This window comes from Zootoca vivipara, chromosome 10 (genome assembly GCF_963506605.1).
Source record: "Zootoca vivipara chromosome 10, rZooViv1.1, whole genome shotgun sequence".
NCBI lineage: Eukaryota > Metazoa > Chordata > Lepidosauria > Squamata > Lacertidae > Zootoca > Zootoca vivipara.
Genome location: NC_083285.1, coordinates 36,299,162 through 36,314,585, shown reverse-complemented (window position 1 = coordinate 36,314,585; position 15,424 = coordinate 36,299,162). Strand labels below are relative to the sequence as shown.

Genomic DNA, 15,424 nt, shown 5'->3' with positions numbered 1-15,424 from the left:
CTGTGAAAGCATTAGATGACAACATGATCATTGATGGGTTCTAGAATACCATGATTCTATGATCCGGAGCACAGTTGTTTTCCCTTGTTAAGAGAAAGTGTACCAAGCCCACCAATGAACGGTCAAGTGGGCAGAGACGATGCCTCTTTCCATCTACCGGTTAGAGCGCCAAAAGACATTGCATTTGTTTACAATGGTGCTGTTTGCGATATGGCTGCAGGCGCCAGAAGCTTCCTGAGCCCTTCTCCCCCAGGCCTCACCACGTTCGTGACTGCTGCGGCTTAACGAAAGCGGCTGGTTTGCGAGCTACCAGCTGGAGGGTGTGTGGGGAGGGGGATGAGAAGGCAGCAGGCTCTGCAAAGGCCCGGCCGCGCCAGGTTTTGCCTCTGAGCAAACCCGGGGTCCTCCGCCTTCTCCTCGGTTCCGCGAACCTTTCCAGAGCTAGCTATGGATTTGCATCGAACCAGGCCGCAGATCAGTTGGACGTGAGCGGGAGCAAGTGCGAGCAAGCAGGAAGCAGCAGAGGACTGCAGATGCGCAGTCGGGGGGAAGAGGAGAGGCGGCTGGAGAAAGGCAGCTCGCGTCGCTTCTCCGCCGCGCTCCATTCCGCACTGGCTTAGGCGAGCGAGGCCGGCAACATTGCGCTCGCTGCTTTGCGCGTCTCGAGGGCCAGACCAGACGCCGCGCTCTCGAGCAGCTGCTCCCGTCGCTGCTGTTTTCCAGCCCGACGACGCAGCTCCTCTTTCTTCTGGTTCTATTTGTTTACAACCGGGTGACATCACTCCTCCCCCGCGCCCCTCCGCTCCGAACGTGACGTCACAATGGTGCGATCCCCGGATTGGCCGCGGCGGGTTCTCAGCCGCCATTGCTGCCCGGACGTGGTTATAAAAGGCGGCGCACGCACAGGCACTTCCTTCGTGCCTCGTAGAAGGAGATGCTGGAAGTGCCTGCTTGTGCAGCCGCCGCTGCCGCCAGCCTACGTCACAGGGAGGCGGCTGAGGAGGGGGGCCTGCTAACTTAAAAGTCCCTTGAACTCGATTGCTCTGTCCCCCTTCTTACCCGCTTCCTTGCCGCCTGCTCTCTCGCCTCCTCCTCCTCCGCTTCGCTTCCCACCCTCCTTTGAGGCGGCCCCGTGTGCGCCCACCGTGCCCCCTTCTACTCAACGCCCGGAGCTGGCTGCCCCTTGCCGCCTCCATGCATCCTGCCCTTTACACCCGGGCCAGCATGATACGCGAGATCGCCGCGGCCGTGGGCTTCATCTCCAAGTTCCTGCGCACCAAGGGGCTGATGAACGAGCGGCAGCTGCAGACGTTCAGCCAGAGCCTGCAGGAGCTGCTGGCAGGTATGGGGGGGCGGCGGCGGCGGGGGCAACGGGGGTGGGGTGGGAAGGGGACGATTTTAAGTATTTCTCTTCTCCGCGACCCTCCTCCTTTTCCTCTCCCCACTTTTCTAATGCTGCCTTATACTCCCTCTCCTGGTTTTGTTTCTCTTTCCTTTGCAGCATTTGGAAGACCGGGGATCGCTGCCTCGACTGCATACTTTTTCTTTGGTGGGGGAGGGTGTTGTGGAGTTAATGACCTCCTATAAAATGTGCCGCAGAAAGAGATGTATTTCGCATAAGACCAGGAAATGACTCCCCCACCCCACTCGCTTTCAAAATTCGGGATTCACGAGATTGTAGTGCGTTGTTTTATAGTACTATCGCAGTAACGGTTTCTTCGTGCTGTCCCGTACAGAGGGGCGCGGGGGTGGCACGTTTCCCCCTCGTATGTTCAGCTGCGTGCCTGGAAAGTCCCTTCCTTCCCTGCCTTCCTCTGTTCCTTCTTCAATGTTTGTACTCAATTTCACGTCATGCAGATTAGTTCCTCCCCCCTCCCCCGCCGGCCACGCACACACACACACACAAACACACACACACACAAAAAAAACCCAGACACCAATCGCACTTTTACGCAGTTATGGAAATAAAGGCGGGGCGGCGCTATTCCCCGCCCACCCCAGTGGTTATTTGTTTTACACGATGATTCGAATCCACATGAAGGTGATTTGGGTCGAGGTTCGGTAGTTACTGAACTAATTAGGTGCATAAGAGTTATGGTACTTTGCACATCTGTTAGTATAAACGCGGGAAGGTTTGTTTATCCCGCTCATCCGCGTCCTTTGCTCTCGGGGACAGACACAAGTGGCCATAAGCTGCCTGTTTGTCTCTTTCTGAAAGAAAAGCTCCTTTGCAGAAGGAATCGATTTACTACTCTGGTCTGAACTGGGTCCGAGGGTGGTCCTATCAGCTCTTTGTGTGTTCTGTGCCCCCCATTTGCAGTCCAAGCGGGTTGCTGTAGCCTTAATCTTTTCACATTTGGAGACTAAGAATCCTATTTATTTTTCCTCCCGGTTTCTTAGGGAAGGGATTTTTGTCGACACTTCATCTCTGTGGCAAGGCTGTGTTAGTGAATAGGGTAATTTACCCTTTCCTGCTCATCTAGGGGAGTATTTAGCTGCAATCTTAACACACGTTTACATGAAAGCAAGACCCAATGAACAGAAAGGGGACTTGTTTCTAAGCAAACGTGTGGGATTGTGCTGCTAGTGTCCCTTTTCTACCTCAGCTGTTCTCCAAGCTGTAGTGGCAGCCCTTTTTCCTTCTCTCCCTTTGGTGGCTGCTGCAGGAGCATAATACCATGCTAATTCCTGCTGCCACTTATCCCACAACACACAGCTGCCCCTCATTTTCTTTTTGCTTTGTCTTAGTGTGCTTTCCCTTCATTGTACTAAGACAAAGAAATGCCAGCAAGGAGATTGTAATGTAGTAATTGAGTATGATGTGGTTAGGTTCTGTGTGTAAGACTGGCTCCAAGATGCTCCTTGAAGTGCATTTATCATAACAATAAAACAACCTACATTGGACTTGGCTGTTATTGTTTTGCATATTTTTAAAAATAAATAAATAACCCCACTGTTTCAAAACAGTAAAAAGGGTTCAGAGGAAGAAACAGCCTTTCTAAAGAAAACAACCATCTTATTAATGGATTAAATGCATTTTACTCTTGAGTTGCTTATTTGGAAAGGCTCCTAAGCACAGTTCTGGAAATAATAGATAAATAAAATGATGGGTAGCAGTGGAAGATTTTAGTTAAAGCAGTTTAACCTACTGTAACAAGATTCCTTGTAAGAGCAAATGTTGTCCCACGGAGAGTAAATACCTAATCCATACATGTAAACATACAAGGATGAATCCAAATTTGAGCAAAACATTAAGATTATTGAGGAAAATGTCAAAAAGATCAATTTTTCAAAAATCAGTCACCCAGTGTGTTTCAGTAATAATAGACTCAAGAGATAGCAAAGCAATTCTAAAAAAGAAATATGCATAACTTGCCTATCCCAATAGTTAGGAATCCAGAATTCTGGAAAACGTACAGCCAAACATATAGGCTGTGTGACACAGTACTTAGGACACCTCTCTTTGTTTAGCACTGCAGGCAAGGTTCCACTTCTCATGTTAGAATTTCATTTGTGCATATTCATATTTGCTTATGGAGAAGGTTGCACACATCAGGAAATAGATTTCATGCTTCCTTCAGATGTGTGTTTATGGTACATCTGAAAAAAGATTCAGAAGAATATTACTGCATTACAAACTACACATAATGAAACTGAAAAGAGGCCTTTGGATTCTCAAGATTCCCCCCCCCCACTCCCAAACTAGTTTTATCACCCTACTTTGAGGTGTCTAGATGCCCAATTACCTGTTTTTCTCACCCCCATTTGTAGAGGGTATCATTCAGCTCATTCAGCATTGATTTTATACATGCATAGGCAGTTAAATGTGCCTTTAGCTCCAGTGATCAAAATACTTGGTTTCTGTTGAGCCTGCCATTATTTTCCAGGCCATCAAATATTATTCTACATTTTTGCATCTCTGTGATATTTGTCTCTTCCCCCCCCCCCGCTCTTATTCTAAGCTACCATTTTCAAGCATAATAACATGATTACACACATTTGTTATCTGAAGAGCAAAGTATGATCTTTTGTTGCTTTCATTTTGTTCTGTAGAACACTATAAACACCACTGGTTCCCTGAAAAGCCATGCAAAGGATCGGGCTATCGCTGCATCCGGATCAACCATAAAATGGATCCCTTGATTGGGCAGGCAGCACAACGAATTGGACTCAGCGGTCAAGAGCTGTTCCGGCTTCTTCCAAGTGAACTCACTCTCTGGGTTGACCCTTACGAGGTATCCTATCGCATCGGAGAGGATGGCTCAATCTGTGTGCTGTATGAAGCCACACCAGCAGGAGCTAGCCAAAACGGCACCAGCATGCAAATGGTAGACAGCAGAATAAGCTGTAAGGAAGAACTCCTCTTGGGCAGAACCAGTCCCTCCAAGAGCTACAATATGATGACTGTATCAGGTTAAGATAATAGCCTATGGATGGATCATCTTATAATGGATGGATAAAATTTGGTTTTTACTTTGGGTGGGCTCCTCTGGGGATGGATTATGGAATTTAAACCATGTCACACCTGTGAAGACCTGGCACAAGATAGAATGGTAAACTTTTATTTTATAGTGGCAGTTCCATAGTTTCGACAGTACCTTTCAGTGATTTAAATAGCCTGTGAGTAAAGATGATTGCTTTATTTCCTAAGGTGTGAAGTTGTCCAAGGAAGGCTGCAGTTTTCTCCCAGATGTCTTGCTTAATTTTCCCCCCATTTTTTTTTAAAAAAGCATCAGTTTTTCAGCCTAAAGCTATAGCTATAAAAATTTTTCTCTGCAAGTAAATGTTGCAGAGTAAATTTGCACTATTGACATTTTTAGGGAAAAAAATTGTTAACATTTTTGGCAGCTCAGTAACAAGACTTGTTATGAACATGGTAGTACTGGAAATTTTACCTGACAAGACTTTTACCTAGCACTTAACATGTATAAACTGTACATAAGTCACACTTGGTGAGCATGAACTGGGGAAAATGGTCAGATCTCTGTATATTGGCCTTCAAAGTAGCAAGTGAGCAGGATCTGCTATGTCAACAGGCTTGAGAGAGACCATATAAAGACACTGTCTGAACTGTGGTGTGTTTTACCAGCCAGCTATCTGTACATTTGCTAGCTTGTAGTTTTCTAAGACTGAGTAAACCTCTTATTTTTAGAAAGTGGAGGTCTGGTTTGTAATTTCCTTGTACTTAATTGGGTAAAAGTCTTTTCCACAAACCACCATCTATTTTGTGAACTTTGTTAGTCATCATATTTTTTTTTTTTGGTAAATTATGAACTGGTGTAAATTTGTACAGTTCATGTATATTGATTGTGGCAAAGTTGTACAGATTTCTATATTTTGGATGAGAAACTTTTCTTCTCTCTATAATAAATTGTTTCCTATCTTGGCATTTTAATTTAATCTCTTGTCGTGCTTGCATAGGATCAGTTTAAATTATTTTTAGTCCTAGTGGGCTCTCATGTTTTGTAAAGGATGGGAGCACTTGAGATAGGGGAGAGCTTGATAAAAGATTTGGATGGAAGAAGAGGATCATTGAGTATAAATGTTTGAGGAGCCCAGACCATACATTAATGTATCACTTTAACATCTTTAAAAATGGGCCATAACGTGGAAATAATGCAAGGGTCCAATTATTCCTAAATATGAGGAAAACATGCAGAACAACCAACAGACATGCAGAACAACCAACAAACAAGAGCTGTGAATAAATCCAGCGGATCAATGTTTACATGGTTTCCTGATGAACGAGGAGCTAGCAAACCATTAAAACAAGAAAAAATAAAAATAAACCTCATTTCCAACTTGACGGATGCCCAGCTCAATTGATATTTACTAGGATCAATGTCACACAGCCCTTAGGAGCAGGTTAACTACTCAACAGAAAGGTTGATTGCCTTTTGCTTTTCTTCAAACACAAGATTCTCTTAGAGTTCAGTGAGATGGGATCCAGCAAAAGGTATGTATGTGTATGTTTTTCTTTCCCAGCGTTGGCAGGTGTTCTGATGTTGGCCTGATGACACTAAGGGAGACATCTTAGGCACTTTGCTTGGAGGTAAGCAGGACTTCTTCCAAGTAAATGTGTGTAGGATTGGGCAGAAAGTCTGAATTTATAAACTTATAAATAGAGCTTGCATTGTGCAAGTTTATATCCTTTTCCTGGCTGCTGATGCAAATGGCCCTTCCCCTAATCCATGGCTGGTTTCAGTACCTGTCTCGTCCATCTGCGTCCATCCTATATGGCTTGGCACACTGCTAAAGTATTTCCTATTGTGGGAGGTTCATGTGCCCGTTAGATCTAAAAAAATATCCCATTTTAGGGCTAGCAATCTTGGATTTCCTCCATACCAAATTGTTACTTTGACTTTTAGATGAGGGATGGGGGTGAATCTGTGTCTCCAGATGTTGTACTACCACTGATAATGCTTGTAGATGATAATGGGAGTTACATCATCTGGAGGATCATAACAGTGTGGGAAGTCCAAGGTTGTTTACATTAGGAAATCTATTAGCTAGGGTTCTGTAAGCAATAGGCATAGTCCCAGCTTCTGAAATTATCGACCCTCTCCAAAATGAAAAATCAGACGCTGAAGGGTGGTCTGAACTCCCACAGCTCATTATTTGATATCATGTGTAACTTGCTTTCCTCGACTGAGTTCTTGCCTCTGAGGTCAACTAAATGTCCAACTTCAAGCGAGATTTCTAGTAATCTTCAGTTTCTACGTGGTGGAGAATGTGTAGCCCTCCATACGTCGCTGGACTAAAATTCCCATCGTCCTGATTATTGGTCATGCTGGCTGTGGCTGATGGTAAGTGTAGTCCAGCAACATCTGAAGGGGCACATGTTCCTGAACCCATTCTGAGTTTTGAGGAAATACCATAGCCATCTGTAGAGATGATGCACTTCAACTTCTTGGCTGAGGGTTATTGTTCACTTAAGCACTACATGAATGCCAATTATCCATGGCCAAGCTACGCTAGAAAGCAAGTTCCTAAATACCTGTAGAAGCTGAATTATGACATGAGCGTGAAAGCGTTTCATTTTCATGATCTCACACACAACTTTTCATTGGCTTTAAAATGCCTACACAGCCTGGTCCTTTCCAGTAGTGTATTATTTCTATAAAGCTCTAAGGATTTTAATTGTAGCCAACAGTGTGTGCCACTCAAATTAATTGAACTTTATCTGAAGGTCATAGTAAAATTGGGCTAGAGCGTTACAAACTTTTCATATAGGGAACGAGCACTGTCGCATACTTGAGCCTTTTGGCCTTCACATGTGCTGCTTGTTTTTGAGTGTAGTGATTGCCATTTTTAAAAAACATATTTAAAATAAGTTGGCATTAGTCTTGGCAACCCTTTTTTTATTTGTGCGTGGGTTTTAGTTGCTAAGCAGGTAAGCTGCTAGGGGGAAAAGGTGCTTTTCTGATAACACTGAAGACAGCTGCTTTATGTAAACAGTTTGCATCTTCAGTGAGCCAATGCCTGCTCTGAAACCTTATTCGAAACAGCTTGAAAGAGTGCAAATATGTGGTTGCACTTAAACAGAACACATAACCCCTTTTGGAAAAAAGTAGTAATTGAAAGTACATTGATAGTGGTTTCCTGTGACTGAAATACTATTTTGTTTTGCAGCTTCCTCTTTTTTTTTGCGCATGAAAGACTTGCAGATGCAGCTCTGCTTGATCTAGCATGCTTATGCTTTTCTCTTTGCTTTTTAACCAAGCTATGGAACCTAAAGCATTTGTCTGCCTTCATGATGTCAGTTCTGGCAGTCATGGAAGCAATACAAGTCTCGTCTTTTGTCAGGTTGGCTGCTTGTACACAGTGGCTGCTACACCTGCTGCAGGAGGCTTATTTGTGATATTGAATTTGGAGCAGGCCCTGGGTGATGGCTAACATTCTGAATCCTTTTAAGGCTCGGGTGACTTCGTTCATAAGAGCTTTTGCATAACTCGTAGAGCTGACCCTCACTTTGTCTCTCACAGCTTGAGTAAATATTTCTCTTGTTTACAGATCGTACTAGCAGCATTAAAAAAACCCAGTAACAAGGCATTTGCATTTAAAACAAACAGCTTGTGAGACTGTCAAACTATGTGGTGTATAGTTGCACAGTACCTAGTCAACCACAGGAAAAGCTCATCTGATATGCTGAAGAGTGGTGTCGCCACCATAAAACTGACTTTGGACCAAACAGCAGAATAGTAGAATTCAAATACAGCTTCTAACCTGCAAAGTTTGTTGCAGTGCAGTCTTAAATTGATCATTCTCACAGGAACACAGAGAGGCAGACTGCTGTTAACTTCTCAGATGCAGAAATTCATTCTGAGAGGCAGCTTATTAGCACAAGATGACCCAGCGACTTCAGAGCTGTGGGAAAGTGTAAAATTAAGTTTTGCAGGGATAGGTAACATGGAGCCACAAGATGGGAGTTGGTGTCTTGCCACATCTGGAGGGCACCATATTAGTTATTCCTGCAGTGCTAGATGCTTCAAGTATAGATTAGACTTGCTGATCATGGAGGGGGGCTGTCAATCAGGTTTTATTTTTTTCAATCCTTAATAAATTTAATATAAGTTTTACTTAGCTAGATGACTATATATGCATAAATCTTTATACAAGTACAATACAGTAGTTCTAAAGGAAAAGTCATTCTTTGTTTCTAGGTGATGGGTATATATGGCAGCAGGCCTTGCCTTAGAGGGTCAGATTTTCTCACAGAGTGTTCTAAGGTGACACCAGCTGTAGTTTTTATATACAGTAACTGCTTATAGGAAAAATAAATAGGTGGCTGATTAATTGGACCTTGTTTTCAAATCAAACAAAGACCCTCTGATCAATTGACTAATCAAACATGGCAGTCCTAATAATCTGTATTCATAATTCAGTGACGATCTACCCCCTACTTGCTTCTTGATTGACTTCAGAGTCAGTTTAAGGGTGCAACCCTATACACACTTAACCTGGGAGTGAGTTGCATTATATTCTGTGCAGACGTATACAGGATTGAACTTCACATGTTCTTGGCAGAATAAATAAAGCATCCTGTTATGCTTTTGAAGGCATTGCTGCTCTAGCTCAGTCTAGGTGAGACAGTTTCTTGTTTTGCTGCCTCCTAAACATAAGAGACGATATTTGTTTTTTTAAAGACTTGTTCAGTCAATGGATCACTATTTAGTTTCTAAATGGTAGCCTTTAAAGCAGAATTGGGCACCTTCTATATGTTGTTGGAACCCAACAACATAGATAATCAATATATAATCAAGTTTTATTGTTTTTCAATATCAATAAAAAATTCCACAGATAAAGAAAAAGAATAAAACCCAACTGCTATCTGCATGTGCAATGTTCATAAATGATAAGTTTTGTAGGGCCACAGGTTCTCCACTTGCCTTAAAGCATTAGAACGCTTACCCCACCTAACATCAGTTTGGAAAATGATATTAAATATGTCTTTGTGAGGTAGCAGTGGATATTTAGACCATAGAATGCTAGATGACCCAGTCTTACCAGACTTTGTGCATGGCTAGAGAACAAATTATGACACTTCTGAAACATCCCTTATGAAGGGAAGTGACCTTCCTTAGCCAGTCTCGGCTAAAAGCTGTGGTCAGGTGTTTTTTTTCCACTGCTAAAACTTCAGTAATAGCCTATCCTTTCTCATAAACACAGGTAACTGCCAGAAACAAGTCAGTTTTAGCACCTGTGGGTTTGGATGTGTAATACATCTCTTGCCAACAGAGACTTCCTGGCAGTTGAGGTAACTAAGAGGCCTGCTGTTTCTGATGCCGGTGCTCAAAATGGTGACTCACCTCTTCAAACAAGAGTTGGGCTTAGAAATGGTTTGAAAGCAAAAGACATTTTTTTTAGTTTCATTTACAAAACACTCGCTTTAGTTTATTAGCCTTTGATACACGGACCACTTTTATGCTTTCTTTTGATGTTAGGGTTCTGGTGAAAGACTCTCTGTTCAGCTCAGCCTACTCTGATTTTGGTCTTGGGGGAGTTTTTCTTCCTTTTCCCCCCTATATGGCCAAACAGCTTGCCACACATTTCCAGGTAGAAAATGAGGCTCAAAGCATGCTGAAGGACAAGTAGGACAAGTAGTCACCGTAAGTGATTGAGAATTCATTTGATAGCGTGGAATATGTATCTTGATTTGTAATCTCTGGAAAATGATCCAGCAGTGCTCTTTATCTGGGCTGAATTAATCCTGAATAATAAGCATTTAGAGTTTTTTTATAAATGCCCTCTAGACAGCACACAAAACAATATTTTATATTAATAATACTTCTCAAGTCTGTGGTATTACTCCTTTTTTAATGTATTTTATACAGAAGTCACTGGGAGATTAGCTCCTCCATATTCATGCAATTGTGAAAGTGAATGTGAATCCCGAGGAACCAAGTCACTGTGTAGGGACTAGTTCATTTCAAAAAATAATTGTTGGCCTTTCTGAACGCAGCAGGAACAACTGTACCGTGATCATTTCCCCAGGTCTGCAGTCCACAGTTGTTTGCTTGCTTTGTAGGCCTTTTGTTCACTCATCATTGCTGCAGTTCATAGTTGCAGTTTATTTGGTGTATAAAACTTGGCCTGTAATGAACTGGCAATGTTATCAACGCAGCATGAATAACTTATCAGGACTACAAGAGTTGGTAATGAGGAATTAATAGGAACTCTATGAAGAAAGTTCAGTGTTTCCTGACAGCTAATTATGACTGTTCCACTCCCACAAATGTGATGCTGCATAAAAACATCAAGGCAGAAGGGCAAGACTTGCAATATCATTAAAATGGACAAGCGTACAGCTGGGGTCCAGGTGAATTCTCTCTTTGCCATGGTTTCTTGAAACTAATCAAATTTCCACTTTGTGTCACTCTCATAGGACACTAGGGAAAAGTTTAAAGCATGTTAAGTGCACAGTTACAAAAAAAATAGATTGTAGGGATAAATAGCCAGACCAAAAGCAATAGGAAATTGCTATTTATTAATGTTTTAACTTGTGACAGGAGGTTGTTGTTGTTTTTTCGTTATAACAGCTCAGCCGGCCTGCTTTTATAGGCAGCTGGCTGACAACATTGTAACAACAACAGCCCAGGGTTTCCCGCCTAAATTAACTGATGTGGACCTGAGTGAAAACTAGATACAGGACACTATACCCCTGCTGGCCAGGGTGAGAACTTCAGTACATAACACCTACATTCCAGGGTGGTAGCGAGGTTGTGTGAGAAGTAGGATATTAAACTAGCAGCTTTGAAATATTATTTATTTATTTTATGAATTGTTTGCCATAAAACATCCCAAAGCGATTTGACAATTAGAATGTCAACAATAAAAACACACATAAAAACAATTTAAAGTCCAATACAGATACAAACACTGAATTTATGCCCTAATTAGTAATGTAGCAACCACATTGTTTACATGGGATCTGGGGGGGCTTGGGTGCAAGGTGACTTTCACAGCCAATAAGGTCAGATACTGTTTAGTGTAGAAATGGCTTGCTTTGTTAGCTATGGAAACAGAGAGCAAGCTGCAACTGCACACATATAAACAGTTACCCATTGCTAGACCTCTGTTCAGGCAGACCCATCTGCTCAAAACATACAATTGAAGAATGCCTACATGGAATGCTCTTAAACTTAGGACAAAGCCAATTTGGCTTTGGATTGTGCCCATTGCATGTTAACAGATTTTAGTTCCAATGCTACTATCTTCCTCAAGCCCAGCCCACCCATAAGGTGACTGCCTCAGGCGGCAGGATCCACATGGGCAGCAGATCTTGATATAGAGCTTTATTCAAGGCCGGCCCATCGATGAGGCAAGGTGAGGTGACTGCCTTAGGTGGCAGGATTCATCGGGACAGCAGATCCCAATGTCAATCTTCCCCCTCCCCTTGTTCCTGATGTAGCTCTTCCCTGGCGGGGAGGGGGTGTTGATGTGAATGGTTTTGAATGGCTTATGTCTACTCCAAGAACTGTCTGAGGCATGCTCTATTGCTGGTAAAGCAGGTCAGCTATATCATATCTGGCTTATCATACCATTGGTCATTGGTCAAATATAATATCTGGGCAAAAATAAATTTAAGGAAGATGTTGAAGTTTTAATTTCTGTGCAGTAGCTTCTTGGGTTCTTGTTAATTATGGCTCTCTTTTGGGTGCATGGATGTATTTAAAAAATAGATTGTCCTCTTCCTGTGGAACTCTGAATGCAAGTAGGAATAGCGCATCTGTGACATTATACCACTTCCCATGCATTAGATCAGGGGTTGGAAAGTTTATTTTGCCTGGGCCGGATCGGTCCCTCGGAGATCCCTTTGTGGGCTGGATCACGCGCATGCATGAGCGTGCACACATGCGATTTTCAGTGTCTGCGCAAACGCGATTTCCGGTGCCGCAGAAGCGAGTCCCCGCGCCATGCGCCACTTTAGCACAGTGGGCGAGCAGGCCGGTCAGTTCGGGGGCGGCTTGTGGGCCGGTCAAACAACCTCTGTGGGCCACTTCCCATGGGCCTTACGTTGCTGACCCCTGCATTAGATTTTTGAGTTTGCAGAATCAGCAAGACATATGTGTTTAGGTATAGTGTATGGGCAAGTATCACACATACATTATGTATTCCTTGCCAGTGTTTGAATTAGGCCTCAGCAAGTGAACAGCAGGGCATTTTATAAAATGAGAACTACAGCAGCAGTATAGTGTTGGGACATTGTGCGTGCTTGTTCACAGTGAAAGAAAGTCCTGTTTTCTAGTAATCACCCACTTGACTTCTAATCCTTCCATTTGTTTGTGTACCCTTTTACAGGTATTTGGCTTTCTGTTTGGGTCATTTCCTCTCAAATGTCAGCATTTGACCTGTCATCTCAGCTTGTTTGACGTTTCTTTCAAGCAGCCTAGAATCTGGATTGTTTTATTCTTATGATGCTCTGTTTTTATTCTTATAATATCGAATCAAAGCAATTATTTATAGTCTACTTACTATAGATAATACTTTACATTCATCCAGTTCACCCTGGAAAATAGGCAACTGTTATTTCCCAGTTTGCATAATGGCAACAGAACAGAATATGATTCGGTGTGAGTTTGTGGCTCAGCAGAGATTTGGACTCCGATGTATTTACAACTTGTATCACAATCCTTCACAGGTTCTTTACAAGTTGGTATTAAAATTGGCATTTGTACCACATCGTATTTTAACTTGGTTTGCATTTGGCCTTTCTGACTGGTCATGGAAATAGTTTTACCACAAACTCAGATAATTAAATATGTTTGTTAATATGCTTTTATTCTGTCTTCCCACCCATAACAGAAAGTCTAAGGTAGCTAAGAAACAAATCAGTAATAAAGTACTTCAAGATAAGAATACAAAATAGAAATGCCAAGCAATAAAAACAAACAATCATAAAGTGATAGCTCATAGGACAATTCAGTTGCCATGTAACTCGAATTCATGCTGCAATGGCAGTGTTTTAGTCAGGCATCTGAAGATGGGTAGGGGAGAAGTGACAAACCCTCCTGGGTTAGGGAGTTCCACAGCTTGGCTCTACCACCAAGAAGGCCCTGCCAAACATATCAGCTCAACACACCTCAGTTCACAAGGAGGGGATACAGAGCAGGAACTCAGTTGAAGGGGAATGGACAGTTCCTGTGCAAGTCACTTCTTAAGATACTGTGCATGGCACTTTAAAGAGTACAAGATCCCACAGTCTATAATTTGAGATAGGAAACCACAGAGGCACAGGATGGAAGCTGAATGGGGATCAATAGGAGAAGAAAATATTGTTTATTTTATTACTATAGTTGTACCACACCTTTCTACAAGAAGCTTAGGTGGCATCCACGTTTCCCCATTTCATCCTTACAACAACCTTTTTAATGCAGGTTGGACTGAGAGATGGTGATTGGCTCAAAGTTACTCAGTGAGCTTCATGGCTGAGTGAGTATTTGATCCCTGGTGTCCCAGATCCTAGTCCAACATTCTAGCACTACACCGTATTGACTTTAAGTTAAATATGCAAAGACTAGACTTGGTAAGTAGGGCCTGGGAAACTACTATTGCAATGTGTTCTGTGTCCATGGGGCTGTCCTTAAAGTGTTTGGAAGCTTCAACTGAAGCAGAAATATCACCACCAGATTGCTAATAGGAATTGATTGACCAATACCAGACTAATACGCCTCAGTCAATCTGCACTGGTTCTGACGTGGAGGGCAATGGATGGAACACAGAGCTCTAGCCAGAACGGGGAGCTCTGAATTGGTTCTGTCAGTGATTCAGCTCAGTGATTCTGCTCAGTAAGTGTCCGAATCTGGCTGTGCTCTGATATCCATCGATCCCACCTTTGTCGCCAGTGTTGAATAGTAGGTAGACATAGCAGACGACACAACAATTTCTCCAAGCAGCTCTTTATTAGTAAGCTGGAACAGAACTGACAGAACAGCTCATCCGGCCTGCTTTTTATAGGCAGCCGGCTGACAACATTATAACAACAGCCCCAGGGTTTCCCGCCTAAATTAACTGACGTGGACCTGAGTGAAAACTATATACACTATACCCCTGCTGGCCAGGGTGAGAACTTCAATACATAACAGGTTCCCTGCTCAGTTTAAGGTGCTAGGTCTTACCTTTAAATATCTAATCCGCTTGGGACTTGGGTACCTTAAGGATGCCCTCCTCTATGCTCTCTAGGTACAATATCTGAGATCCTTCCCCATGTGCTTCCACAGTCTGTGGCCAATGATGTCGTCTTGCAGTGGTAGCAGCCTTAAGGATTCACATTTACAGGGAGGCCCACTAGCCCCAACTTTGGGTATGTTCATGAATGAGGCAGCAACCTGGCTTTAAGAAGGCTCTTTTGGATCCAGCTAATGTTTATATTTCCTGGTTTTCTGCTGATTGAAATAGCGGCTAGTCCCCCTTGTATTATTGATTACTGCTGCTTTATTCTGCTAGCTGCTGCCAGTTTATTTCTTTGTAGTTTGATATTTGCTGTTGCTATGATTTGTTACAAGCTGCCTTGAGAGAGCGAGAATGTGTGTTAGTAGTTCTGTCTAAGGAACAGGCAACATGTAAGTTTAGAAACAGATATAATAATTCAGAAATGGAATGCATCAAGGGCATGGAGGCTTCGTTATGGTACTGGCATAGGCAGATGGGCTCAAGAAAGCACTGGCCATTGAGGTACTTGGCAGTCCAAGTTAGTGCTGTGCCGAAGTCTGTCTTCCAGTTTCTCAAATGTGTTCTTCCTCTGCTGGAGAGGCGTTTGTTTTTCTGCCTCATACTCATAGTGTTTGAGAATCTTTTTACAGTTTCTGTCATTGCAGGGTTGTGAGCTTACCAGGATGGTTACACGGTGCCCAAAAGCAATGCATGCATTTTTCTTCCCAGTAAACATTTCTCCAGAATCTACAGCCCCCCTCCCGACTGCTCA

At 42.9% G+C, this 15,424-nt stretch overlaps 1 protein-coding gene across 1 annotated transcript; it reads left to right on the top strand.

Annotated features, from left to right (window-relative positions):
• Positions 1-903: 903 nt before the first annotated feature.
• Positions 904-5,395, top strand: BTG1 (BTG anti-proliferation factor 1). The gene is made up of 2 exons (XM_035127581.2): positions 904-1,342; positions 4,054-5,395. The coding sequence occupies exons 1-2, from the start codon at positions 1,195-1,197 to the stop codon at positions 4,416-4,418; spliced, it is 513 nt and encodes a 170-aa protein (XP_034983472.1). The 5' UTR covers positions 904-1,194; the 3' UTR covers positions 4,419-5,395.
• The last annotated feature ends 10,029 nt before the right edge of the window (positions 5,396-15,424 follow it).

What these genes read in the sequence shown, in the direction of transcription:
- BTG1 (XM_035127581.2), top strand. Translation starts at nt 1,195, where the DNA reads ATGCATCCTGCCCTTTACACCCGGGCCAGCATGATACGCGAGATCGCC. An exon ending in CCTGCAGGAGCTGCTGGCAG is followed by an intron (nt 1,343 to 4,053) that starts GTATGGGGGGGC and finishes TTTGTTCTGTAG; the next exon opens with AACACTATAAACACCACTGG.